This window comes from Crotalus tigris, unplaced genomic scaffold (genome assembly GCF_016545835.1).
Source record: "Crotalus tigris isolate CLP2741 ecotype Arizona unplaced genomic scaffold, ASM1654583v1 scf7180000024461.5605484, whole genome shotgun sequence".
Lineage (NCBI taxonomy): Eukaryota > Metazoa > Chordata > Lepidosauria > Squamata > Viperidae > Crotalus > Crotalus tigris.
The window spans coordinates 2860856-2886836 of NW_024100632.1; the positions used below are offsets into that span (position 1 = coordinate 2860856).

General features: G+C 52.0%; 2 protein-coding genes across 6 annotated transcripts; one reads left to right on the top strand and one right to left on the bottom strand.

Annotated features, from left to right (window-relative positions):
- The first annotated feature begins 1749 nt into the window (after positions 1 to 1749).
- Positions 1750 to 19186, top strand: INPP5J (inositol polyphosphate-5-phosphatase J). Of its 5 annotated transcripts, XM_039332657.1 has the most exons (14): positions 1812 to 2030; positions 4751 to 4825; positions 5532 to 6364; positions 10949 to 11059; positions 11842 to 11950; positions 13182 to 13298; positions 13919 to 14094; positions 14320 to 14431; positions 14759 to 14868; positions 15334 to 15517; positions 16392 to 16529; positions 16916 to 16993; positions 17558 to 17662; positions 17811 to 19186. In XM_039332657.1, exons 1-14 carry the CDS (start codon positions 1944 to 1946, stop codon positions 18393 to 18395), a joined length of 2820 nt encoding a protein of 939 aa, XP_039188591.1. In that variant the 5' UTR covers positions 1812 to 1943; the 3' UTR covers positions 18396 to 19186. The 5 variants fall into 5 exon arrangements, with proteins under 5 accessions (XP_039188595.1, XP_039188591.1, XP_039188593.1 ...); XM_039332659.1 differs by lacking the exon at positions 4751 to 4825 and having other exon boundaries at positions 17811 to 18395; XM_039332658.1 differs by lacking the exons at positions 1812 to 2030; positions 4751 to 4825 and adding an exon at positions 4975 to 5121 and having other exon boundaries at positions 17811 to 18395.
- Positions 19187 to 19294: 108 nt separating this feature from the next.
- Positions 19295 to 25732, bottom strand: PLA2G3 (phospholipase A2 group III). Its single transcript, XM_039332664.1, has 7 exons — positions 25182 to 25732; positions 23763 to 23895; positions 23359 to 23493; positions 21772 to 22214; positions 20835 to 20964; positions 20175 to 20309; positions 19295 to 19990 (listed from the first exon to the last, which is right to left on the bottom strand). The coding sequence occupies exons 1-7, from the start codon at positions 25678 to 25680 to the stop codon at positions 19801 to 19803; spliced, it is 1665 nt and encodes a 554-aa protein (XP_039188598.1). The 5' UTR covers positions 25681 to 25732; the 3' UTR covers positions 19295 to 19800.
- Between the last annotated feature and the right edge of the window lie 249 nt (positions 25733 to 25981).

Consider the following 25981-nt stretch of genomic DNA (forward strand, 5'->3'; position numbering starts at 1 on the left):
TTTCCTCTTGAAATTTGGCAGCACGAAACAACTGAATGCTGGAAATTAATTTGCTCTCAGTCTGATTTTTTTTTTAATGTATTGCATTTGCCAAGGCAGTAAAGGAGACTATGCCACATTTTGGAAAGTCCCCCTTTGATACAATTTTTTAAAAAGAATCTCACACTATACAGCGCCTGACAATAGCAAACTGCATGTTCCTTATGAATGAAGGTGAATATACGTGTCCCAGGATAATGTTTCAGGATCCAATTTGGGTTGGTCACTGAGACCAAAAGTTTTGACTTCCCAGCTTTTGGACTTGTGCTGGAGCGCGTCATCAGGGAACTTCTCTCTAGCCAGGCTATATATAAACATAGCTTGCTGTGCCAGTTTCTTTGCTTTAACCTGCAGGGGACTGGCGTCATATTCTGCCAAGAATGACTCTCTGCCTGTCGTTCATGCAACAATTTTTATTTTAAGATCCATTCACCTGAATTTAACCACGTTTCTGCCACCTGGTTGTAATGTGATGATCAACCACCAGGGGGCAGAGCTTCCAAATGGATGTCAGACCTGTCATTCCTCGGAAGAGGTGGCTTTTTTGTGTGTGTGTGTGTGTGTGTGTGTTTTGATTTGTTTTATTTTTTGCAAAGTGCTGGGAGCTGCTGAAACTTGTTGGATTTTATCCCAAATCCTGGGTTGTGCACCTGTTCTAGCAAGGAAAAATAAAATAAAATAAAGAAAAGAAGAATGACACTATACTTCCTGGAGCTGGTGTGCTGCATTAGCTTGAAACCAGATATTTTATAGCGAATATAAGTGGCATAAGCTTTCCGCTTCCTTACTTTTCATCCCAAGGAAAAGTCCTTGAAGCTTGACTTTGGGTGTTTTACCTGGAGGCAGGTGTGATGTGTTCTTTGTCTTCTGGGAATTTTCCTGTCACTCTTTTGAAGCAGAATACAGGCAGTCCTTGACTTACCACCACAAACAGAAGCCCAAAGCTTTCTGTTGTTAAGGGAGACATTTGTGAAGTGAGTTTTGCCCCATCTTACGACTTTTCTTGCCTCGGTTGTTAAGTGATCCTGGGGATGCTGGAAAGATCGTAACTGGGAAAGGGACCCCCTCCTTACCACCAAAAGCTCTTGGTGGCCCTGCAGGGAAACAGGGAAGGAAGAAGGGCTACTACAGGACAACTAATTCCAGGGATGGGAAGGAAGCCCCCCAAGGGAGCTGGCAGGATGGGGAGGAGGGGATCCTGGCTGCAAGCTCTTAGAGCATCAAACTTCAAGCTTTAGAGATTAAACAACCCCAGGCTTCGCCCGCTCAGTGAATTCACCCGCTCACTGAAGCCGCTCTTTGCAGCCGCTCCGGGTCCAGCTGTGGAAGCCGATGGGCCCGGCAGCGCCAGAAGCAGAAGCCGTGGATGCCAACTCTCCTCTCCTCTTCTCTCTTCTCCCCTCCCTTCCCTTCTCCTCTTTCCTCTCCTCTCTTTCCTGTCTTCTCTCCTCTCCTCCTTTTTCCTCTTCTCTTCTCTCTTTCCATCCATCCATTTGATCTCTCTCCTCTCCCGTGTTTCGCATCACGACTTGCGCGTTTGTCAGAGACTGGGGGGGAGGGAGGGTCGTTCTGCGGGCCAGCCGAGGAAGGCCACCTCCGCTGCGCTCAGCTCCGGTCTCTGCGACGCATCCCGGACCTTAGTCGTGTCCTGAGGACTAGAAACTTGCTTGGCCCGGAGGGCAGGCAGCGGGGAGCCTTCCCGGAAGCCGGCGGCTGCGGGCGGCGCTCACGTCAGCCGGCTCTCCTCCTCCTCCTCCTCCTCCTTCCCGAGCCGGCGGCGGCGGCGGCGAGGCCGAGCGGGGCTGCGGTGCCTTTAAGTCCCCCCGGAGGGTGACGCCACCAGCGCCCGGGCGAAGGAGGCTCGGCGGCGGCCAGAGCGGCGGAGCGGCAGTTGGAGCGCCGGGATGGAGCCGCCGCCGCGCCGGAGCGCCGGGAGGAGCCGGCAGGCGCTGCCCAGGGGCCGAGCGGGGGAGCCGGCGGGCTGGCGCAAGGTGAGTCCGGTCCGGGCGGCAGGTGGCCGGGCGGCCCGTGGAGGGCAGGGATGGGAAAGCCGCGCGCGGCGCAGCCGGCCAGAACCCGCCGCCGGGTCTGCCGAGGCCGGGTCGCCGTGCACGTGAGAAAGCGCGCGGGTCCCGGGCGCACGTGTAGGCGGCCGCCTGGAGCGGTGCGCGAGCGAGCGCGCGTGTCCGAGGCTTGCCCGGATTTCTCTCCTACCACCACCACCACTCTCATCCCCCGTGGGAGTCCCCGAAGAGATGCGCGGGGCCCGGGATGGAGCCCCTTTCCCGGGACAGAAGACTCCGGGCGGGCTTCCTTTTCGCCCCGCGTGGACTCAGACGGGGCTGTCGTGGGGAGGGGGCAAGCGTGAGCCCACCAGATTCGGCCGTTCCTTGCAGCTCCCTTTGCACAGTCCTCGGGAAATCAATCAATCACGCACACCCAAACACACGCGCGCGCACACACACAAACACCGTCGTTTTCTATTCTGCTCTTCTTCCCCTTTCTTCCCTTTGCAATTGCTGGTGTCCTCTGATGGGGGTGGGATGGGTGGGGGAGACCCCGGGCTGAGGGGTCTCTCTGGAGGTTCAAAGAACCAGGGAGAGAACTAAAAGAGGGAAGGGGCAGTTTCCCTCCCCAGGCTCGTAAATGCCACCCAAGCTGGCCGTTCTCTTTATTGCCTGCCGAGGTGCCCTTCCACCCAGGTTCCCAGGACGGGGAGCTTCTGCTTCGCTCAGCACCTTCCAGGGGGTGGAGAGGAGAGATGAAGGGCACCGGCAGGGCTGCAGGAGACTCGGCTCTCGCCCTTTGCTCTTGGGTCCTCTTGGAGAAAGGGAAACTGAGGCAGGGGACCGTCCATTAGAAGAAGAAGAAGGGCCCTGGAGAGAACTTGTGCTCCAAGGGCTTAAGGAGGGGGCTCTGGGGGGAGGACTGCGGAGGGAGCTCAGCTGGAGATGCTCAGAAAAAAGGGGGCCTGGCAGCTTGCCTCTTGGGGGGCTGACTGGAGAAGAGAACTGGGCATCAGTGGCCACGGCTGGCATGGAGCCCTTGTGCCCTCAGTGACTTAAGAGTCCGAGGGGGTTTGAGTGCAGGTGTGCATTTTTGTCCGTCCTGGATTTCATTCCAAGTCCTGGAAGGCAACTTGGTGGCCCAGAGTCCAGGGACTGGCCTGAGATTGGGGAGGTCGTGGTGGACATTCCTGCTCAGCTTCCAGATGCCCCCAGGATGCCCTCCCTGACTGTTGGGAGCATCGAACTGCAGCTGAGGAGCGTCCTGGCCAGGGCGAACGGGGGGGGGGGGAACGGATCGATACCTCAATGAATAGTGGATAGGATCACCTGCTTTCCAGAGATCACTTACACACCTGAGAAAAGGAGATATAATTTCACTCTGCTCTTGGCATCTATTATGCATTAAAAGCTACTTGATCCTCTGACTGTTCAGCCCCACGCTTGGCTCCTGGCCCAAAGGAACGAAATTTTCCCAACTTCTGACAGGACCACTGAATGGGGTGCTTCAAGGACACCACCAAACTGATTCACGGGTTGAATTTCTTGTGTGAATGCAGTCAATTACCACATAATGCTGGTTTGGGGGAACTCCTTGTGTTTGAGTTGCCAGTTGGACCCCCTTCAGTGACTCCTCTGATGGTTCTCCCAGGCCCGTGGATTAGGATGGTGGCCGTGCCTGTTCAACTTGAATTGTGTCTTGGTCACCAGTATTTTCTGCTTTTGATGGAGGTTTTCTAAGTTTGTTTGTTAGAATCCACTCAGAGTCCTTGTGGTGTCGGACAGGCTCAAAACTGAAATAATGCTCTAATAAACTCAGCTGCAGGCTGGATCCACCCATTGTGCTAAACCACAATTTTTTTTTTAAGCACGGTTTTGTTGCTAAAGCCGCTTGTAACGGGGTTGGCACATCACACCAAACAAGTGATATTTGAATCCAGGTCAAGTTCTACAAAAGAGAGCGCGCAAACCCCGCTTCGATTTATCATACAATAACTTCACGAATTCTCCTGCTCCAGATGATTTAAGTAGAGTTGAACGAAGTAAGCTAACATCAGTTGAACACTCAGTTTAAATTTGAAACTCAGCTTAAATTTGTGAAGTGAAAGGACACAACCAGGAACCTTGGATGTGCGGTGACACTCCCCCGCCCCCCCCCGTTGACCTGCAAAGAGGGCTATCGTAGTCTTTGTGGGCAGAAAGAGCAACTGACTAAATATGTTTCTAAAGAGAAATTACATTGACAAATTCAGTTGGAAATGTAAATATGAGGAACTCTTGTTAGTTTTTGTCCTGGCTGCCCATCCACAGCGTGTGGCAGCAGCTGGCTAAACTTGGGCTGATGCTGCAAAGCTAGCTAGGCTGGAACCTGGTTAAGGACTAACCAGGGAAGTAGCAAATCATCCCAGGAAGAAGCAAGGCAAGCCATGGCTCTCTGCTCCCCTGAAGCCATGGTTCCGTGTCCAGGGAGTTTGACCTCGGGCAGTCTGAGCCTGGCCTTTCAAAGGGCTCCTGGCATGCGGGATGGCACAACTCACTACTGCCAACTCATCACAGCCAACTCACCGTGGGACAATGCAACAATTCAGTTTAATTATTTTAAATAATTTAAACATGATTTGATCTTTGTTATCCACATTTCAGTTTTGTCCCTCCTTTGGTGTCCTTTCTTTCATGATTCTCTTCCACTGTTTCTTTGATATTAGTGTAATTCTTGTCCCGTGGCACGTTGGCAAATTGTCCCGTGGCTGGATGAGTTGACCAGTAGAGAATTGGCTATGGTGAGTAGTCACAGACCCCCCTACATGAAGGTCCGCACGTGGGATGGCCGGACCCCTGCGGCCCTTCCCAGCCTCTCACTGCCGCCAGGCCTGTGGGGGCTGCAGCCCCTTTGAGAGATGGGCAGAGAATCCCCGGTGGTGCCAAAGTTCCACGGCTGTTGGGAGGCAAGAGGGGCAGCCTCCTGCAGGGGCCAGGAGATGGCACCATGGCGAGGGACTCCTCGGATGAAGACCTGGAGGTGGCCCAGATCTCATGGGTCCAGGTATCGCCCAAGGCCAGCCAACAATGGAGCCCCGTAAGCTTTTGGCCTAAGAGCATTCTCCTCCCTGAAGCCGCATCACCCAAGTGAATTGTTAGAACAGGGTGCGAGCCATACGGCAGCCTAGTAGCCGGGTCAGAATTATCATTCAGACGTGGCTTAGCATGTTGTGTGAACCTAGCCAATGGTGGCTTGTTGACCACAGCACGGAAAATCAGACTAAGGCTTTGTGCAAGATGGAACCTCAGCCACGGGAAACCGCTCAAGGCCCTTTCTCAGAAGGAATCCGTATTTTCTCCTGGAACTCCAGACCTGCAGATGGGTTGGGAATCACCCGTTAAGCTGAAGTTGGAGGAACAAGAGATAATTGCTATCTTTGCAGGACATTCTGTGCCCAAAGCAGTGAACCATCTTACCGTCTTATCTTGTTTTATCTTTTCTTTTAGATGGATCTGGGGCACCCAGGACCACCCTCCTCACTCCCCTCGCACCCCATCCCCCCTCGAGGGAGCATTGTGGCGCTGCCGTCTCCGGGGGCTTTCTCTCCAGCTGCCGTCCCCTTTGTCCCGGAGGGAACCATCCGCTATCAGCCAGAGGGATCGAGCGGGGCATCGTACATCGGAGGGCAGATGCCAAGCGGGACAAGGTCCGACTCTCTGGGTGAACCCTTTCACGCGCGGCTGCAGCCAGACGGGTCTCGCCGAAGAGCAGAGAGTGAACCCCAAGAACAGGCTGGTGGCCGGCCAATCCCACCTCTCTCCTTGGAGATCGGCAGAGTCCAGCCTGAAGGCTCAGGGTACAACACCCCAACTTTGCGGTCTCCGGTAGAGCTGCGCCCCTTGTCCCCTGGATGTGGCAGCTCCTCCTCCTTGTCCAGCCTGTCTCCCTCCATGAAACTTAGCCAGTCCCCAAGCAGGGGGGCCCTTCCTGACCTCTGTGCCTTGGATCCTCTCTCTTCGGGCATCTTGGCCACTGTGGAACTGAAGGACTCCCTCCCCAAGGCCGAATCCAGTGACCACATCTGCCTGAGCCGGCCGGGCTCGTCCCACCGGCTGGGCTCTCTTTCCAAAGCCATCTCCAGCGAGTATCTGTCGGGGGGCAGGATGGGGCCTTCCAAATCCGCCATACTCTCCAAAGCCGAGTCAGAGGAACTGACCTCCTACTCCAGGGTCCGTCTGTCACCCCATTTGCAAGACCCGCGGAGCAGCAATACCAACCGTGCAGAGAACTTTCTGGAAAGATTTGGCCGGCCACAAACAAGGCAGGACAAGGAGTTCCGGTGAGACGCAGCAGAAGTGGGCGGGCGGGCAGGCGGGCGGTGGGGAGATGGAGTAAAATTGTAACGCAAAAGCAGGCGGAAGAGCCTGAAGCAACTTGGGGAAAGGCATGGGTGCCAATGCTTCCCAATCGGGGCAGTTTGAAGGCGTGTGGACTTCAACTCCCAGAATTCCCCAGCTGGGGAAACACTGCCCTAGGCTCTTGACTTCGGTTTTGTTTCAGTCCAGTTCTCGTGGTTTCTTCTGACAGCTAAATTAGGGGATAGGAATTGGGAGGGGGCTGCAGGCAACTTTGACTGCACCGTTGGCTCTACCCCCTTTAAGGCAACTTGCTAAGAACTCTTCAAGGCTCACAAAGGTGGAGTGGTTAGTGGTGAGCTGAAACCAGGCAGATCCAAGGCCCCAGGTCCAGTTAGGGTGCTCCTGTGGACTTTGGGCCAGTCTCCTTCACAAGCAAGTTGCGAGGATGAAAAGGAGAGAGGCTGCCCTGCTCCTTGGCGGAAACCTGGAGTAGAAATGGAATAAAGCTAAGAGGTTGTGCTTTCTTGCCACAGCCACGGGACAATTGAATGATCCGATTTAATTATTCAAACTAAATTTAAAAATATTTTAATTTTTTTTGTCAATCACATTTCATTCCGCCCTCCTTTCGCATCCTTTCTTTCATGATTTCTGTCCCACCTTTTCTTTGATATTAGTGTAACTCTTGTGCCGCGGCAAATTGTCCCGCCGTAATGCGTTGGCCACAGTGAGTTGGCCGTGGTGAGTTGACCTTGGCGAATTGTCGTCGGCCCCGAGGGTTGTGCTTCCTGAAGAGGTCTTCAGAACTTACCTGTTGGGAGTAGGTTTAGCTGCTCAGCAGCTCTCTGAGAGGCAGCAGCTGCCTTCTCTCAGCCAGCTTCCTTGGGTGACTGAGTAAAGTCGGTTTCTGCGTTTGTGCAAGTTGCAAGAGAACGGGTTGTGCTTGCAGGGCATGCCTCGCCTCTTCCCCCCTCCCTCCAGGTAGTCAAGGTTAAAGCTAAAGGTGAATGAATGCATTTCTGGTGCAGCTGGCCTGACAGGGGACGCAGCCAGCATGATTCAGGCTGCCGATTCTGTGCCACCCAGACTTGCTTCAGACAGGAAAGGCAGGACAAAAGTATTTCCATACTCCAGAGAGAGAATGTCTCCCTGTTGGCTGCTTTGCATGCTTCAGACTTCCTTTTGCAATGTTGAACAGATTGCCTTGGAAAGGTGAGTGGCATCTGTCACGAATGAATGGGCCGGAGAAGTCACTGCTCCAGCTGACCCCATGAGGTCCAGGAACCTGCTCTCAAATGGGGCTCTGGTTTCTCAACGGAGCCAGGCCAATGGCCAAAGTTGTAGATGGGCAGGAGAGCTTTTCGTGGGCTTTGCAAGGGTGTGGGGTGTTCCTTGCAGGACCCATAGGTTGTGACCTGGCTTGTTTGCATCCCTGGCATACTGTCCTCAAGACCTCTTGGCAAGACCTGTCTCGTCTTTCCCGGGAGAGAGTTCCTCTGGTTACGTGCAGAGGAAAAGCCCCTTTGGGACAACCATGACCTGGATGATGGAGGATCTCCCTGGACAGCAGAAAGAAATTCCGGGTTTAACAAGTTATCTTTTCTTCCCAGTGGACACTCCAGCTGGGGATCATGAGACTTGTAGTTGATTGTGCCTGATAGAGTCTGGGAAAGCTACTTAGTCCTTCCCCCCACCCCGAAGCAGCTGGTTTGAAAGGCACCCCTGTAGAAACTGGCTGTCTTTGCACGATACAGGTAGTCCTCGACTTACGACGATGGGCCCAAAATTTCTATTAAGTGAGATATTTGTTCAGTGTGTTTTGCCCCATTTTACGACCCTCCTTGCCACATTTGTTAAGCGAATCGCTGCAGTTGATAAATTAGTAACCTGGTTGTTAAGAGAATCTAGCTTCCTCATTGACTCTGTTTATCAGGAGGTCGCAGGAGGGGATCACGTGACCCCTTGTGACGCTACAACCGTCACAAATATGAACCATCGGTCTATATATTATAGGTTGCATTGCGGTCTGAGTTGACCAAAATACATTAAGCCACAGGCAGTTAATCCAGGCGAGGAGGAATGAAACGGATGATGTGAAAAAGGCAATTCTTTTATTTCACCGACCTGGTTAAGCCTGTTGTGTGAACACGTAAACACCCTCGTAAACACTTGCTGCAAGTAAACCACATTGTCGGATTAAATAGGTAAGGAGGGGGACAGCGGTCTCCATGGTAACCCAGATTTACTCATCCCTGCGTTGTATTTCAGAGCCCGCAAAGGGTGATTTTGGTAAAAGGCAGGCACAGGAAACACGAATCTGCCTTTTCTCCTTATCCATGAATAGCATGCTATTTGTCCAGTAGTCTGCTAGAGAAAAATAGAAATAGAAAAATAGGGGTTTGCTTGTATTTTGTTGTTTCCTTTCAGTTTTTACAATGTCCCGGGGATTTTACTGATGGAGAGGATATCCATCCTCCCCCCCAAAATGCAATCAGCGAATCAAGACTAGCCTCAGCCATGGCTGGGGGGGGGGCAGGCCAGCCATGGGCCTGACGATGATGTGTTTATGAAGCTGTATACACAAGAGCCCCCCCCCCCTTCTCTCATTCACAGAAACGTAGCTTTAGAGCAATCCTTAAGACCGAGGATGGACCTTCGTGGCCTTCCAGAAGGAATTTAAAACCTGGTTCTGATGGCTGGCTTAGGGCCCCGATGGGGACGCTCTTTGCTGGAGGTGATTGATGGGGTACAAATGACACACACACACACACACCCTCCCTCCATGCTGTCTGCACCTTTGGTTTTAGTCTCTACGTTTCATTAATTTTAACTGTTTTTACATTTAGCTTTTTTTCTTTAGAGCTGTGGTGGTGCAGTGGTTAGAATGTTGTACTGCAGGTTAACTCATTGCTCACTGCCAGGAGTTCGATCCCGACCAGCTCAAGGTTGACTCAGCCTTCTGTCCTTCCGAGGTCAGTAAAATGAGGACCCAGATTGTTGAGGGCAACTTGCTGACTCTGTAAACCGCTTAGAGAGGGCTGTAAAGCACCGTGAAGCGGTATATAAGTCTGAGCGCTATTGCTATTATCAATCTATAAGCCATAGGCAGCACATAAATTTAATCAACAAATGAAGTAAAATAAACCTGGGTGGACTTTGACTCCCAGAATTACACAGCCTGCATGCATTCTGGGAGTTGAAGTCCAGGTTCAATTCTCATTTTTACAGTGAGACACACAAACTAAAAATTCTTTGCCTTCCAAAGTCGGGCTTCTGCGCATTTTGCCCTGCAGTTCTTCAGCTGGGGTTGGAGAATCTTATGGGAGGGCAGGACGGATCAAAATACGAACTGACACGTGAAAAAAATGGGGCATCTCAGGCCACGCTATCCCAGGCACACGTGTTCAGAGAAATGTTTACAAATGGGAGTGTAAGGGTGAGGATAATGTCATGTTCAATCCATCAGACTCGCAAAATGAGGCTAAAATGGAAAAGATTCGAGGGAAAAAAAGGACAAGAAATCGAAGAGGTTACGTCAGAAGATGGAAATAAATGCTGAGAGAGATCCAGCCCATCTGAAGGGAAGCCAGGACAACCCTTCGCTCACGGAGCCTGCTTGAGGAAGGGTCCCACCTGTCCCCTTTGGGAGATGGACTTCAACTTCAATAGTGTCAGGTCGCTATTACCATCCAAGGGCAAAAGAAACAATGCCCCCCCCACTCAACTGCCCCCCCTTCCATTTACAGAGCTCCTGACATCCTCATTTCTAAACCCCATTAATGCCGTCAAGGATATGGATTTCTCCCCAAGCTGTTTTCTGTTGCTGGTGATATTTTTACTGCTGTCAAGTTTGTTTCTTTAGCCATGAAAGAGAAACACATTTCGAGAGGTTTATGATGTAGAATTTGGGGAGGGGAGGATGGAGTCCTCCCAGCACACTGGACCACAGATTAGCCAACCACAGTTTAGGCAAGGTGTTACGTGATGAAGCATCTGGATAGGAGATGATCGAGACATTCCAGGGCTCTAAGATCCCTTGGGAAGATGGAAACACAATCTGGAAGAAGTCAAACAACAAATGACTTCTGTATAATTAAAATTGCGGAATGGGACAACAACACTCACAGTCAACTCACTGCGGAACAACTTTCCATAGCCAACTTGCCACCGGCGAGCTAGCTGCAGGATTATTTGATTATTTAAAGTAATTAAAAAAATAAGTTTAATTTTTGTCATTCACGTTTGATTTCATCCTTCATCCTTTCTTTCGTGATTCTATTCCACTCTTTCTTCCGATGTCAGAGGACGAGTTGTCCCATCCCGCAATTTTAATTGCACAGAAGTCATTTGCTACAGACCTCTTCCGGATTGTGTTTCCAACTTCCCAAGGGATCTTACAGCCTCGATCCAGATTGGCTGGGGATGATGGGACGGTGCAATTGAAGGGCGAGACTGCGGTTGAGGTCTCCCAACAGCTCTGGAAGGGGCCTCTTCCTCCGGGAGAGGAATCAGCTCAGGCCTAGCAAATGTCGGGGTAACGTGGTTGGCTTTTCCTGTCTCTCCAGCATCACGGTGGTGACGTGGAACGTCGGCAGCTCCATGCCCCCCAGCGACGTGGCCTCCCTCTTGCACCTGGACTCAGGGGACTCCAGTGACAGCGACATGATTGCCATCGGGTAAGGCGAGGGGGACGCACTTCCTGGAACATCTGTGGCTCCTTTTTCTAGATCACCTTTATTGTCATTTTTTTCATGGTGGGCACGCTGGCACGCATTAAAAATGCAATTCTGTTGCCTGCTCTCAAAAGCGTACACATACATAACATACATACAGACATACTATATACATGCATACCGTGTTTCTGGGAAAATAAGACCCAGCCGGAAAATAAGCCCTAGCAGGATTTTTCTATAATATAAGCCCCACCCAAAAAATAAGCCCCAGTTAAGATCATCAGCCAGCATTTAGTACTGTATTTCCCCAAATATAAGCCCTAACAGGAAAACAAGCCCTAACGCATCTTTTGGAGCAAAAATTAATATAAGACCCGGTCTTATTTTCAGGGAAACGTATGTATAAAGCCCTTACGTATAAACACATATAAATATTCATTTTTGTCCATTTTGGACACACAGCAGAAAGAGACAAGGTTGATGCTTTGTGGAACAAAACTGTGGCTGAATCTGGATGTTCTGCTTGGGATACGACGTTTTCAGTTGTATTCCTGCATTTCAAAGTGGCCAGGTTTTTGGTGGTTTGGGAGCCCAGTTCAGCATCCCACAGGAGGATGGGGACAGGCTGATGAGGAGGGAGCAACGCCGGAGTTCCCACCGCAGAACAGGCTGGCATGTCTGAAGGCGGAAAGACGCCCCATTTTCGCCGGTTCCCAGAGAACAGCTGGGCTGCTGATCAGCTGGAAACTTTGAGGGAAAGCTGGTGATTTTGCACTGTTTTGCAGGTTGCAGGAGGTGAATTCCATGCTCAACAAACGCCTGAAGGATGCGCTCTTCACCGACCAGTGGAGTGAGCTTTTCATGGAGGTGTTGAGCCCCTTTAACTTTGTCCTGGTAAGCCCAACCTTTGCAGCTTTGTGGACTGGCGGTGGAGGGGATGGTTCCGCACGGGCAGCGGGCAAGTGCGTGTAGCTCCATTTGTGCAAGCGGTGCTCACCGTTTGTGCCTGCTGCTCGCTCAAGCGGGAACACACGTGCACACACTGACCCTCCACTTCCACGGGCCAGTTCCGAATGGCTCAAGGCTGCAACCTGGGAGTTGGGGACCCCTTTGAGGAATATCCAAAAGGAATTTGCAGAGCGACTGACCCTTAGAGCCCTTGGGATCAATAGGGCCAAAATCTGGGTTATTTTGGCATTTGGGGAGAAATTTCAGGAAGTGTTTCCCCCCTCCCTCCCCCAGATCACTGCCTCTACTTTGAGCATTTTCAGGCCAAAGGGAGTGCAAGGCTTAAGGCACATAATCTGCCCTGTAAACCATCCTCCCATACTTCATAACCCGGCCACATGACTCTGAAAGCTGGCCAGATAAGCTGATTCCTCTCCGGTCATGAAATGAATGAAGCTCAGAAGGATAGATTGATTCAGCTCAAGCGGCCAAAGCAGAAGCCACCTGCTCTTCTAGATAGCCTTTGAAACAGAGTTTCTCAACCTTGATACACACAAACACACTCACTTTACAATGTGTGGACTTCAACCGTGCGGACTGAGGAATTCTGGGAATTGATGTCCCCATGTTGTGCAGTTTATTCTCCTATAAACGTGTATTTTTGCAAGCAGTTTTCCTGAAATTTTTCTGGTTTTCCTTTTTTATTCCTGAACCCCGATCCGAAGTCCAGAAAAGGACAGATTTTGCACACTGATAGCATTCACACCAAGTGAAGTGTGAACTGGAAAGGCTCTAATTAAAATCAAACTGAATTAATTTCCCTGCAACCCTTAAGTCTCACTGTTAAAGCTTCAATTCGTAAAATGCATCTAAGGGGAAAAAAAACTTCTGCCTTTTTTTTGTTGCTTTAATTAGAAATATAAATAGTTTGGCAGGGAAGTGTTATCATGGCGTACGCCAGCTGCTGCTTCTCCAAAGCTGTGTGGTTTTTCCAAGAGATGCTTTTGCTTTGAGCAAAGAGCCTTCACTAATGGAAGTGGCTCCTTCTTCTGATCAGCCTGGGTCGATTGAGATCCGGCAGGCGTTTCCCCAAGGAGCCCTCCAGTCCTAGGCTTATTTGCAATGTGGATGTTCAGAATTAGAACTCAGTGCCTCTCATTGCCTTTTGCTGTTTCAGGTGAGCACGGTACGGATGCAAGGAGTTATCCTGTTTGTCTTTGCAAAGTATTACCACCTGCCTTTCCTACAGAACATCCAGACAGACTGCACCCGGACAGGGCTGGGCGGTTACTGGGTGAGTGAGTTGGTACCAAGGTACGATTTATATTTGGAACCCAGCTGGAGAAGTCTAGCAGGATCAATTAGGCGATTGGAATAAAGCTGGAAGGGGCCTTGGAGGTCTTCTAGTCCAGCTCCCTGCTCAAGCAGGAGACCCTAGCCTAGACCATTCCAGACAGGTGGCTGTCCAGTCTCTTCTTAAAAAACCCCAATAATGGAGCACCCACAACTTCTGGTGGCAAGCTGTTCCACTGGTTAATTGTCCTCCCTGTCAGGAAGTTTCTCCTTAGTTCCAGGTTGATTTGTTGCCCTCTGTTGTTTCTTGTCCTGGTGCTTAGCACGCTGCTAAGGGCTCATCTCAGCACTCTCCAGGGACAACAGCTGCCTCTCCCCCTGTTCAGTCAAGCCCCCGATTCAATTGGCCTCAGGAAGGCAAGTGCTGGTGATGCTCAGCTATCGGGCACTGCTCTAAGTGGAAAGGATGATGGCGATTGAGTTTGGCAAATGTTGCTTTTCCAAGATAGCTCTTCCCATATGGGAGCACCGTGACCCCTGGTGCTGCCTCCCCCATCTCCGATGGCCTATTTCCTCTGCCTCCCTCGGACCCATTGGTCCTCTGCCTTCCTCCTCTTGCAGGGCAACAAGGGAGGGGTGAGTGTCCGGTTGGCCATCTTCGGGCACATGGTTTGCTTTTTGAACTGCCACCTGCCGGCACACATGGAGAAGGCGGAGCAGCGTAAAGAGGACTTTACCACCATCCTCCACCTGCAGCAGTTTGAGGGGCCCTCCGCCAATGGCATTCTTGACCACGAGTGAGTAGCAGCACCTACTGCATCCTTTCAGCCCGGGGAAAGGAGCCCAGGAGGGCAAGGGGAAAAGGGTAGGTGCCTTGGCTGGTTCCCCCCTCTTTGGGGAGAAGCCGTGTCAGTTTGGAAGGTCCATTTTGGGTGGCTTCTGATCAATGATTGGATGGGATTTTTATCCGTCTGTAAAAAGTTCCTTACAAGTCCTTCTCCTTCCCCATGTCTCCCCTCCAGCCTCGTCTTCTGGTTTGGGGATCTCAACTTCCGCATTGACAGCCTGGACATCCGCTACGTGAAGTACGCCATTGACAACAGCATCCTCCATCAGCTCTGGGAGAAGGACCAGGTGAGAAATACACATGGGTGCCTGGTGTGTGTGCAGGGATGAGAGTTGGGGGAGAGGAACAGGAAGCAGCAGCCTGTATGATGGACACATTCTCCTGTTGAGGTCAATTGACCAGAATAGAGCTGGAAAGGACCTTGGAGGTCTTCTAGTCCAACCCCCTGCTCAAGCAGGAGACCCTAGAGCATCCCAGACAAGGGGCTGTCCAGTCTCTTCTTAAAAACCTCCAGTGATGGAACACCACAGCTTCTGGAGGCAAGGTGTTCAACTGGTTAATTGTTCTGTTAGGAAGTTTCTCCTTAATTCCAGCTTGCTTCTCTCCTTCTGCAGCTTAACATTGCAAAAACCACGTGGCCCATCCTGAAGGGGTTCCAAGAAGGATTCCTCAACTTCCCCCCGACCTTTAAATTCGACGTGGGAACTAACATGTATGACACCAGGTATGGAAGACTATTGGGGGGAGGGGTTGGGAATTAGTAGGATCTACTCCTGGACTGTGCAGAGGCATTGATTTAGAGGTAGCCTTCAACTTACGACCACAATGGAATCCAAAATTTCTGTCATTAAGTGAGGCATTTGCTGTGACGGTTGCTGTGTCCCGAGGTCACGTGATCCCCAATCCCCAATCGGCATTGACAAAATCCTCATCCGTCCATTGCAAAAGGCAGCTTGACTTGGAACAGCTGGCATCCTTCAACACTATCTTTTAACACCCATCAAAGAACATTTGCCTATCCCAGATCCTTGGGAAGATCTCAACAGCTGGATAAAGATGCTGGCTCCAGACAGAACATCTGGCTGGCTGTGTGATCAATCATAATCATGATTTACAGTAGACACACAAAGCCTGTTTATCCCAGCCCCCATTTAAGGCCTCACTTCCTGCCCGTCTGTTGTGCCCGCAGTGCCAAAAAGCGGAAGCCGGCTTGGACAGACCGTATCCTATGGAAAATCAAAAGCGGTGGCCACCCAGTGCATTCTGGGAGATCCAGTGGTGGGAATTTGACTGTGACCCAGCTCTGCTATTGCAGCCATATGGAGTACACTGTGAGCGATCACAAGCCCGTGGTCTCCATTTTTGCAGTACAGGTGAGTCCACAGCCCTATTGATAACCTCCCCCCCCATACACACACACACACACACACACACACACACACACAAACCTGCGCCTTAGGATAGCTGTGGTTGTTCCACTGAGAGCTTTAATTGTGTGCTGCAAAGTTGAATTTTTAGGAAGAAACCTCACTTTGGCCCTATTCCTACTCTGATCTTCAGTTATGGTCACCTCATGCTAGTCTTGCCTGCTCAGAAACACCACCCTATGGGAATTAGGTATGGATAATCTAGATTCTAGAGAAAAGAAAGACCAGGGAGAACAGGATAGCAGTATTCCAATATTTGAGGGGCTTCCACAGAGAAGAGGGGGGTCAACTTATTCTCCAAAGCACCCGAAGGCAGGACAAGAAATGATGGAAGGAAACTCATCAAGGAGAGAAGCAACCTAGAACTATGTTTTGACAGGCTGTTAAGTAATCTGGCTTCCCCATTCCCTTTGCTTGTCAGACGATTGCAAAAGGGGATCACATGATCCTGGGATACTACGACGATCATCAATATGAACCAGTTGCCAAGCATCTGCATTTTGATCACGTGATCAGGGGGCTGCGGCAAAGGTCGTAGCTGTGAAAAATGGTCCTAAATCACCTTTTTCAGTGCTGTTGTAACTTCAAACTGTCCCTAAATGAACTGTATACCTAGCCTGGTAACGAAACCTCTTGAGGCTAACAGCCAGGCTCCGAAAAGTGTAAATATTTAAAAGCAAGCGTTATTAAATACACAGAAAACAATACCGTATTAAAAATACAAGCCACCGGGCCCAGGAGAGAGGGGGGGGGGGGATCTTGACAGCGAAGGAGATAGCCATAAATAATGAACAGGGTTGATCCTTCCTCTTTCTGGCAGTTCGGTTCCCGAGCCGATATGCCCCTGGTGGAGATGCAAGTGGCGGACGAGTGGACCAAGCCGGAGCAAGCCGTGGTCCGTTACAGGACGTCCTTGGCTTTCCACCGCAGCTCCTGGGATTGGATCGCCCTCTATCGGGTGAGAAGGGCTGGTCGGGCAAGCTGTTAGTAACTTACAAAGTCCCGAGGCTGAGTGGTTGCCTCGAGAAGGTTGAGTAAGCTACATCAGTACATAGTAAGTAAAGGAAGTAGGCACCACTCTTACAGAGAGTCAGCCACAACTGAGCCCAACATTTATGTCGCTAAGTGAAACGTTTGCCCCACTTTATGACTTTTCTGGCCACTGTGAATCATGGCAATTCCGAAGGGCTCAAGGCCACAGCCCAGGGGGTTGGGGACACTTGAATTAAAAGGCCGCGTGAACTCCTCACAGCAGTGGACAGATAAGCAGAATCATCTGGGTCTCTCAGCAGCCACAGGGGAGGCACTGAGCAAACTTCTCGGGATTTCTCTCCCCCCCCTTAGGTGGGTTTCCGGCACTGCAAGGACTACATAGCCTATGTATGGGCCAAGCAGGAAGATACGGACAGCCACCTCTATCAGGTAATTGCATGTGAGCAAGTGGAGCTTCCTGTCTGCCAGGCCAAAAGGTTTGATCTCAGAAAGAGGCAACATCCATGGTGATGGGCTGACTAGATGGTTATATTTGCGCTGTGGAAGCAAACCCTCCTCCCCAGTGAACAATTTCATTGAATAGAAATTAATAACAATAGAATAATAAAATAGAATAGAATATGGAATATGGAATAGAACAGGAATAGAATATGGAATATGGAATATGGAATATAGAATATAGAATACGGAATAGAATAGAATAGAATAGAATAATAATAGAATAGAATAGAATAGAATAGAATAATAATAGAATAGAATAATAATAGAATAGAATAGAATAGAATAGAATAGAATAGAATAGAATAGAATAGAATAGAATAGAATAAGAACAGAACAGAACAGAATAGGATAGGATAGGATAGAATAGAATAGAAATAAGAATAGAATAGGCTAGAATTCTTTATTGGACAAGTGTGATTGGAAACACAAGGAATTCGTCTCGGGCATATGTGCTTCAGTCTCCCCAACTCTTTTTCTCTCTTCCATCTCTAGCTAAGCTTTCCAGAGGAGTGCTTGCCTAAAGGGAAGGGCGACTACATCCTTGGCTACTATAGCAACAACTGCAACTGCATCGTGGGAGTCACAGACCCCTTCCAGGTGAGCATCTGGAGGGCAGGAAGCCTGTGGCCCCCAAAGCCCCCCAGGGCCCTGCTTCTCTCAGTTCCTGGGAGGGATGTACAAACAGTGCTTGTGATTTGAGGAAAGTTGACTTTCCTTCTCCTCTCTCCCCATTTTCCTGGCCTAGATCTCCTTGCCCACCTTGGAACAAGTCAGCAGCGCCACAGACAGCACCAACAGCACCTCTGAAGAGGACGATGACAGCACGCTGGTGCTCCTCGGCCCCAAATCCCGCAGCCCCAGCCCCGGGAAGATGCACCGCCACCGCAGCCGCAGCCCCAGCCTGGCCAAGTTCCAGGGGCTGCTCTTGCGATCCACCAGCCGAGACCAAGGGGCCAGCCGTAGCCCCTCGCCCCAAGGACGCCGCCACAGCACCATCCTGAAGGCGGACATTCCCAGCATCCAGTTTTCCAAGGACAGCCCAAGGCACCGCTCCAAGTCACGGGAGATGGCGCAGAACGCCCAGGCCTCCCCCTCCTCCTCCTCTACTTCCACTGCCTCCCAGTCCCGGACAGGCTGGCGCTTTGAGGAGACTCCGCCGTCCCGGGCCGATCCCCGGAATCTGGGCTTGCTGCCTGCTGTGCGCTTGGAGACGGTGGATCGTGTCATGGGGTCCCGGCGTGACAGCACTGACCCGAGCCTGCCTGGACGAAGGATGAGCCCCACCAGCCCCACGGCAGGACTTGCGGCCCTCTTTAGTACTTCCCCATAAGAGGGGGCACCCCATGATCCCCACAGCCACAGCTGTGAAACCAGACACTAAGGCAGCCGAACCCACTGGGCAACTATCCTGCGTAGTGTGCATTGTGAGTGTCCCGATGCCCTTTGCCCACTCCTGTCTTGGCCTGCCTTGCTCTCTCTCCATGCAGCTGTTCTGGTGGGGCACAGATCCAGACGAGGAGCTGCCGTGGTGCCACCCCATCCCATCAGCTTGACAATTGCCCCACGTCTGCATCAGAGCCCGACCAATGGCCTGACCCTCTCAGCCACTCACTTGTGCTGCTCAACCCTCGTCCTTCTTGGGGACAGCTCTTTCTCCCACCAAACACCAAGGTCGGCACCCCAAGCTGGATCCCTCTAACACTATCACTGTCACAGGGAGGACCAGCCGGAGAAAGGAACACCTCCCCCTCATCTTCATCCGGAGCAGCCCGGAGCTTCCTGGCTCAGGAGCTCAGAAGCTGCTCCCTGCATGAAGACAGATGAGCACCATAAGGAGGGTAGGAGGCCATTTTCAGAGGCCCCGTGTTGAGGGCCCAGTCAGGGTTAGGGTGAGGGAGACCCCAGCAGAATCCCAGCTAGCAGCAGGAGACGTGGGGGGGGGGCTCAAGGCTGCAGACGGAGGACAACTTGGAATGTAGAACTCTGGCCAGGGGAGGCTGGGAAGGGGGGGCTGGTCTCTCTCCAGTTTGGGGGCCTTCTCTGGGACGAGTTCAGAGTTGAAACAATCCACCCTACCTCTCTTAATCCCCACCCCTTCCAATAAACCATCTCCAAATGCTCCATAAGGCTGTGACTCCGCACATGGTGGGGGTGGCTGAGAAGAGACAATGCCCCCTCCCCACAGACTTCTTGGTGTCCTTCCTTCCCCCAAACTAAGAAGAGCTCAAGTCACGGTTAGAAAATATTTTATTGCTACCTTATTCATGGCCCCACAACACCCTCCCTCCCCTAATAAATTAATGAGCTGCCCTCCTTGCAAGGAGAGCGTAGGTGGGGTGGGAGGGGGACCCCTGCCTCTCGCAGCAAGGAGTCCTATTCAGACCGTCTGCTTGGAGAGGTGAAGCCTGGACGTCACCCTTCACCTCTCCCCGTTCCTTGGCTTGGGGCTCAGCACCATCACCCAGCTCCAAAGCACCCGTGGCCCAGAGTTTATGAGTCCACGGCCTGCTGAGGCCAGTTCCTTGCAGCAGGCAGGAGCCAGCTGGTATTGCGCCATGGATGATCTCCGGACGGTGCCCTCTTCTTGTTCACACCAGCAGTTGTGTCTTCCACACCGGACACCTTCTCAAAGGCAGGGAACGACGTGGAGGGGAATGGCTGAGTTTCGCCGTGATCACTTCCTGGGCTTGGCCTTCTCGCGCACCCGTGTGTGCAGGGACAAAAGCTGCCCTCGCTCAGTGTGGCGCTGGCTGGAGGGCGGCTCGCACCAGCTGCACACACTTATCGAACAGCTGGGGGGCTCCCTCCTCAAGGTGATCCCCTCCCTGGCGCTTCACTTTGAAAGAGGCCCTCGGCCGTTTGCCCACCAGCCAGTTGGTGAGGTGGCGAGCCGGGGCCAGGATGGCGTTGCCAGCGCCGATGCAGCTGCAGGAGGAAGAGACAGGAAAGTGGGATCCTTGGTGGGCTGGTGGGTGGGTGAGTGTGTCCCCCCCCAAAAAAAGAGCAGACCCAGCAGACAGGAAAGTCAGGTTGGACTGCGAGTCCTCCTGATATTGTGGAATAACACCACAGGGGGGGGGGACACTCCCCGCCCCTCCCTTCCACTTACTTGGGCCAGCTTTCGTCTCCCTCCCTACAGCCTGGGAAGTTTTCCAGGACAAAACAGGAAGGGGAGATGTAGTTGGACAAGACTTGCTCTTCCACCTCGTTGGGAACCTTCGTCCTGCGCAGGAATCGGGCCAACCTGGGGGGAGGGGGAGAAACGGCTGAGGAATGAAACCTGCATCAAATCTTCTGCGGTGCAGCCAAGTAGATGCCCTCAAACACTGCAGGCCAAGGGGAAAAAACCCGGATCCCCCCCTCAGCCTCACAAAGGACAGGGGAAGCCCCCTACCAACCTCCCTTAGCCTGGTGGCACCCTTCTCCACCCACCCACCCACCCACCCGTATAAGTCAGCAGGACTACAACTCTCACGTTGGAGTTGCAAAAAGGGCTCCGAATAGGCTTGGGAGACTCACAGCTGGTATTCCAGGAAATTCTCTACCGTGAATTTCATTTGGTTAGAGATCCTTCTGGATTTTGAACCTGTCTTCGGGGGTGTTGGCTATTCGTGCCAGTTTAATTTGCCAGTTTTACGGCCGCTGGCTGCCCACGAATCTCCCTCTCGCCCTGCCCCGGTTCTCCGATTTTGGGAATTGCGGTCCTTCTCACCCACCCCCATTCTTTGCCAGAGTGACTGGAGGCTGGAGGTGGAGGGACGATGCTCACCGGCGGGTGCAGTTGCAGTGGAAGAGAGTGCGACCATCTGAGTTGTGGAGCTGGTACTTGAACTCATTGGGGCCAATTTGGAAGGGACACTGATCCAGCCGTTGGTAGCAGCGGCACCTCCGTGATAGGGCTGGAAAGACAAGCAGGCACAGGTCAGTGGGGGAATCAAGGTACAGAAGCCTGCCTAACTCTTCCCACCAGGCCAGGGAGGGGGGGGGTCAGGAGCAGGGAATCAGCAATGCAAGCCCACCCACCCACTTTTTTTTGCATCCCATTGATTACTATTTGGGCATCTTCCAATCTTTTTTTTTTTTTTTTTTTGGCTTTTTAAACCTGGGACCTTCTCACCAGATTTCAGGCTGAGCTTCACTTGCCCAAAGGAGTAGCCCTTTTTGGAATTCCCAGCTGGCATTGCCCATGGGAGTTTTTAAGGGACAAACAAAGAAAGACCCCATAGACCTCCCCCAGCAGAGGGAGGATTTGAACCCAGGCTTCCCTGGCGCTAGTCTTAACTCTAAAGGTCTATCTTGGTTCCCAAATGATCCCAAAGATACTTTTTCATGAGGGAAGACATTTCCTTTGAAGACATTTAGCTTCTCATCCAATAAGTTCCTTCCAGTCAGAGCTGAAGAAGCTTCTGGGATGAGAAGCGAAACGTCTTCAAAGGAAAAACAAGGAAGTCCAGTTGCTTCGTGAAAAAGCATCGTTGGGATAACGATGACCTGGATGACGGACAATCTCCATAGACATCTGGTTCCCAAGGTAGAGGCCAAACCATCAGGTTGAAAAACACAACATTTTCCTTTTTTTTTGGGACAAAGTTTTGAAAGGCACCATTTGCCAATCCGAGAGAGAACGAGCCAATATTTGACTGGCTCTTTCGTAAGTCCTGCCACATTGAAGTGGCCCCAGAAGGAATACTCAGTCTGAGGCTTACCTGGTCTTGGCTTGGAAGCCTGGCCAGCAAAGGCCCTCTTCTCTCCTTGCCAAGTCTTGTTGGAGAAGCTTTCTTCCACAGGAAGGACTACCGGGTGATGGGTGGTGAGAATCCCACCGTCCGTCTTCCAGGGACCAGGCTCCGGCGTAGTTTTACGGGCAGGTGACCCCAGCATGGTCTCACCTGGGGAGCTTGTTCCCAGGATATGAGTGGCATGATTCGGCTTGGAGATTGGGGACAGTGGGGTGATGGGACCCTGGGTGGTGGGATTCAGCTTCTTCATCTTTTTGGCCTGTTTCCTCCGCCCTTTTCTGTCTTTCAAGCTGGGCTTCCGATGCCTTCTAGGCTGGGGAGGAGATGTGGTACCGTCGGGGTTCTCGATGGGCTGATACGGATTTGGCTCCACCAACTGAGCCAGCAGCATCAGGCCATACTTCTTACACCTAGCAGAGGACAGAAGAGACCAGGCGCTGTGCTCAGTCTTTGCACCACACCCTTACCCGGGTTATGCAATTCAGACAGGTCCTGTTTTGGCGTGATGCACTGAGCTATTAATTAATCACAGAGGCGAGTTTTCCACAAGATGCTAAACTGTGGGTGGGCAGTTTGCAGTTGTGTCTTGTGCAAACTCAGCCCCACTGTGTCCAGCAAGATTCAACAGGCCGTGAGAAGGCGTCTCAGCCTAAAGCCTCCCAGAAAAAAAAAAATGGCTAAATTTAAATTTATGGCCTGCACAAGGTGGAGAAAACGGGAGATTTACAATCCCCAGAGAACTGGGTGGGACGGCTGTAGCTTTGAGGAAAGAACAGATCCAAAATGATCTTGATAAATTACAGCAGTGCTCTCCAACTCAGAGAGATATTCTTACTAATGGCCGTGTTGGCTGGGAAATTTGAGAATTGGAAAGTCCATGTTTCCAGATGTCATGAAGGTTGGGAAATATTGAGTTTAAGTTCGTTTTTGGATAAGAAATTCAATCCATAGGCACAGCAAAGAATGTATGCATGTATGTGCAAAGGATACCAGAGTCACAGCGGATCAAAGCTTCTTAGAATCCTAAACAAAGTTATTTTAACTGGATCGTAACAAAAAAAGAAAACTAGCTGAGAATGAGTCAGCTGTGTGACACAGCACAAGAAAGGCGGGCACATTTTGAGGCTGCATCAAGATTTCCCAATGTGGGAAGCACCTCTGCTGTTCAGGAGAAACTGAGGAAACATAAAACAGATATTCCTTGATTTCCCACAACGGCACTGAAAAAGGGACTTACGACCATTTTGCCCAGTTATGACCTCAGGATCACGTGACCAAAATTCAGAGGCTTGGCAACTGACTCGTATTTATGACGGTTTCAGTGTCCTGGGGTCCCCTTTTGTGACCTTCTGACAAGCGAGGTCAGTGTGGGAAGCCAGCTCCACTTAACAATCACGTTCCTGTTTTTAATCAACTGCAGTGACTCCCTTAACAACTGTGGCAACAAAGGTCGTAAAATGGGACAACATTCACTTCACAAATGTCTCACTTAGCAACATAAATGTTCTCAGCGTGTTTCCTCACTCGGGCAGAGGTCAGAGCTAGCTTACTCACCCGCCCCACCAGTGCCACTCAAGGCAATCCTCGCTCTCTTTCAAGTAGAAACAAGGGATTTCCAGCAGGTTGAAGAAGCTGGTCCCAATGAAGTTGGAGATGGTGTCGTTGAGGTTCTTCAAGCAGTCTCTGAACCTGTTGAGAAGCCAGAGGGAAAACTTTGTGGTTAGGCAGCTTCTTCTTAAGGCTGTCTTCTTCTTCCCCATCTGCCAGTCTCCATGTGCTTTGGACCACCCCTCCCAGCATCCCTCGCCAGCACGGCCAACAATGTAGGAGAGCGATGGGGATGTGAGTTCAACATCTTGGGAAGGCATCAGGTTACACCAGGGCTCTTCAAACGTGGCCCTTTTTTGACTTGTGGACTTCAACTCCCAGAATGCCTCTTCATAGGAGCCTGTACTCGCCTGTTGTCACAGCTGCAGTGAGAAATGGTGTGCAGGTGATAGTTGCGGATGCCGTACTTGAATCCCAGAGGTGAGATGTGAGCATCGCACGTGTCGTGTTCACGACAGCACACGTCTGGGCCCTGGAAAACCCCTGCAACGGAAGGAACCAGGATTAGATGGGAAAAGAGCCACTGGGAATTTCACCAGGAGCCTTCTCTGAGCAAGACTAGAAAATATCAGCATAACAGAGCTGGAAGGGATCTTGGAGGTCTTCTAGTCCAACCCCCTGCTCAGGCAGGAGACCCTATATAGAGGCGGCAGTCACATGAGAAGTAGAAATGTGCTTTGTGTGGAATTCTTCCAGACATGCTCTCCCAAGCTAAGGGCAAGGGGATGTGGGTGTGATACACAATGCTCCAAGTGTATTTTCCCAGTACGCAGGCCATCGGCACCAACCGGTAAAATGGGTTATAGTAAGCTTGCCACTAGCTTTGCAAGTGGTATAAACGCAGTTGACCGGCCTATACTTCATGTGGTCAGTTTAGCTCTTTAAACATAACCTGTAACTTTCTTCCAAGAGAATTGCAGCTTTTAACTCTTCTTTCCCCCCATTTGCAAAGTGATATCCCAGTCGTGTTGGGGTACAATGGGCTCTAACCCAGGATTCCTCAGCCTCAGCAACTTTAAGGGATTTGTACGTCAATTCCCAAAATCAGGAGTTCTAGTCCCATGTTAGGCATGGAAGCCAGCTGGGGACTTTCAGCCAGTCGCCCTCTCTCAGCCCACCCCACCTCACAACGTTGTTGTTCTGGGGAAAAGAAGAGGCAGGCGTATTGGATGTGTTGGCCACTTGGTAAAAAATAGAAGTGGGAGGTAAATCAATGCAAACTGAACCAAGCTGGGTTCTAGAATGTTGGCCTGTTGAGTCCGTGGAATCGCCTTAGCACTCTCACAACCATCGAACAACCATCTGCCAACTACAGAGAAAGCCTCCATTTGGGGAGGCAGCCCGCCTTCCCACCCAAAGGGAGATGCAGGCACATCCACCTTTAAGCGTTACTGCTTCTCAAAATCCTCCCAGCTTCCCAACTGCAGCATCTAGTGGCAAGGAATTCCACCGACTTGTCTGCTGATTCATATCAGGAAAGGCTTCCTAATGTCTTGTCTGCCTTTCCCTCCCTCCCACGCGTGGGTGTGCAAAAAAAAAAAAAAAAAAGATCCAGAAAAGCGCCCTGACTTGTAAAGGCGCCAGAACTGGGGGAAGTTAGAACAGAGTCGAATAACAGAGTTGGAAGGGACCTTGCAAGGTCATCTAGTCCAACCCCCCTCGCCCAAGCAGGAGACTCTACCTACACCATTTGGCCGGAGGGGGGGGGTGAAAGAGGGGGCGATTTCCTTTCCCTGGGACTTTGCAGGACGCCCCATTTCCACCCTTACCCAGCTCGGAGGGGGTCTTAGCCGAGTGCCCGGCTCCGCACCAAAGCGTCCCGGGAAGCGTCAAGCCCCGCCGGCTCCGCGGGCGCGCCTGCGCTTCCCGCTCGCCCGCCGGTTCGCGGCTGGCCGCGGCCGGAGCTCCCTTGCAGCCGCCCTTGCGCGCTTCCAAGGCGGCCAGCTCCTTCCGCAGGCGCGGGCCCCAGGAGGCGCGGACCAGGGGCCCGCGGAGGCGTCCCGGAGCGCAGAGCTCCAGGTAGCGGCGGGTCAGCGCCGGCTCAGCCCGCCAGGCGCACTCCAGCAGCTGCCCGCCGCGCCGGTCCCAGAGGCTCTGCACCAGCACGGGCGGGGCGCCGTCGGGGCGCAGCCAGAGGAAGCTCAGCAGGCGGGAGCGGCCGCCGGTGGCCCGGGTGGCGCAGGCCGTGTTCGCCTCGGTCCAGGCGCCGCGGGCGCAGGGCAGGGCCAGGCCGAGGGCCAGCAGCGCCAGGCGCGCCGGGAGAGCCATGGGCAGCCGAGGGGCACACGGGGATGCCGGCCGGCAAAGGATGAATGGAGCGCGCGGCGGGGCGGCTCTTTTTGAAACCCGACGGGGTGGGGCTGGGCGCCGAGCGAGGCTGCGATTGGACGGCTCCGGCAACACCACCGCTAGAGCCACGCCCCCTCGGGTTCCCACGCTCGCTTGCAGCCCGGGACTCTCCCCCCACCCGCCCCCATTCCGCCCGCTCAGCCCCGCCGGTCAATAGAGTAACAGAATTGGAAGGGAGCTTGGAGGTCATCTAGTCCAACCCCACCTCGCCCTGCACGGT

Bases quoted from the DNA above. Each gene is read 5' to 3' on its own strand.
- PLA2G3 (XM_039332664.1), bottom strand. From the start codon at position 25,680: ATGGCTCTCCCGGCGCGCCTGGCGCTGCTGGCCCTCGGCCTGGCCCTG. The intron at 20,965-21,771 runs GTAAGCCTCAGA...TTGTCTTTCCAG, and splicing joins GGCTTCCAAGCCAAGACCAG to CCCTATCACGGAGGTGCCGC. The intron at 20,310-20,834 runs GTGAGCATCGTC...CCCTCCCCCCAG, and splicing joins CACTGCAACTGCACCCGCCG to GTTGGCCCGATTCCTGCGCA.
- INPP5J (XM_039332657.1), top strand. From the start codon at position 1,944: ATGGAGCCGCCGCCGCGCCGGAGCGCCGGGAGGAGCCGGCAGGCGCTG. The intron at 6,365-10,948 runs GTGAGACGCAGC...CTGTCTCTCCAG, and splicing joins AGGCAGGACAAGGAGTTCCG to CATCACGGTGGTGACGTGGA. The intron at 11,951-13,181 runs GTAAGCCCAACC...TTGCTGTTTCAG, and splicing joins GCCCCTTTAACTTTGTCCTG to GTGAGCACGGTACGGATGCA.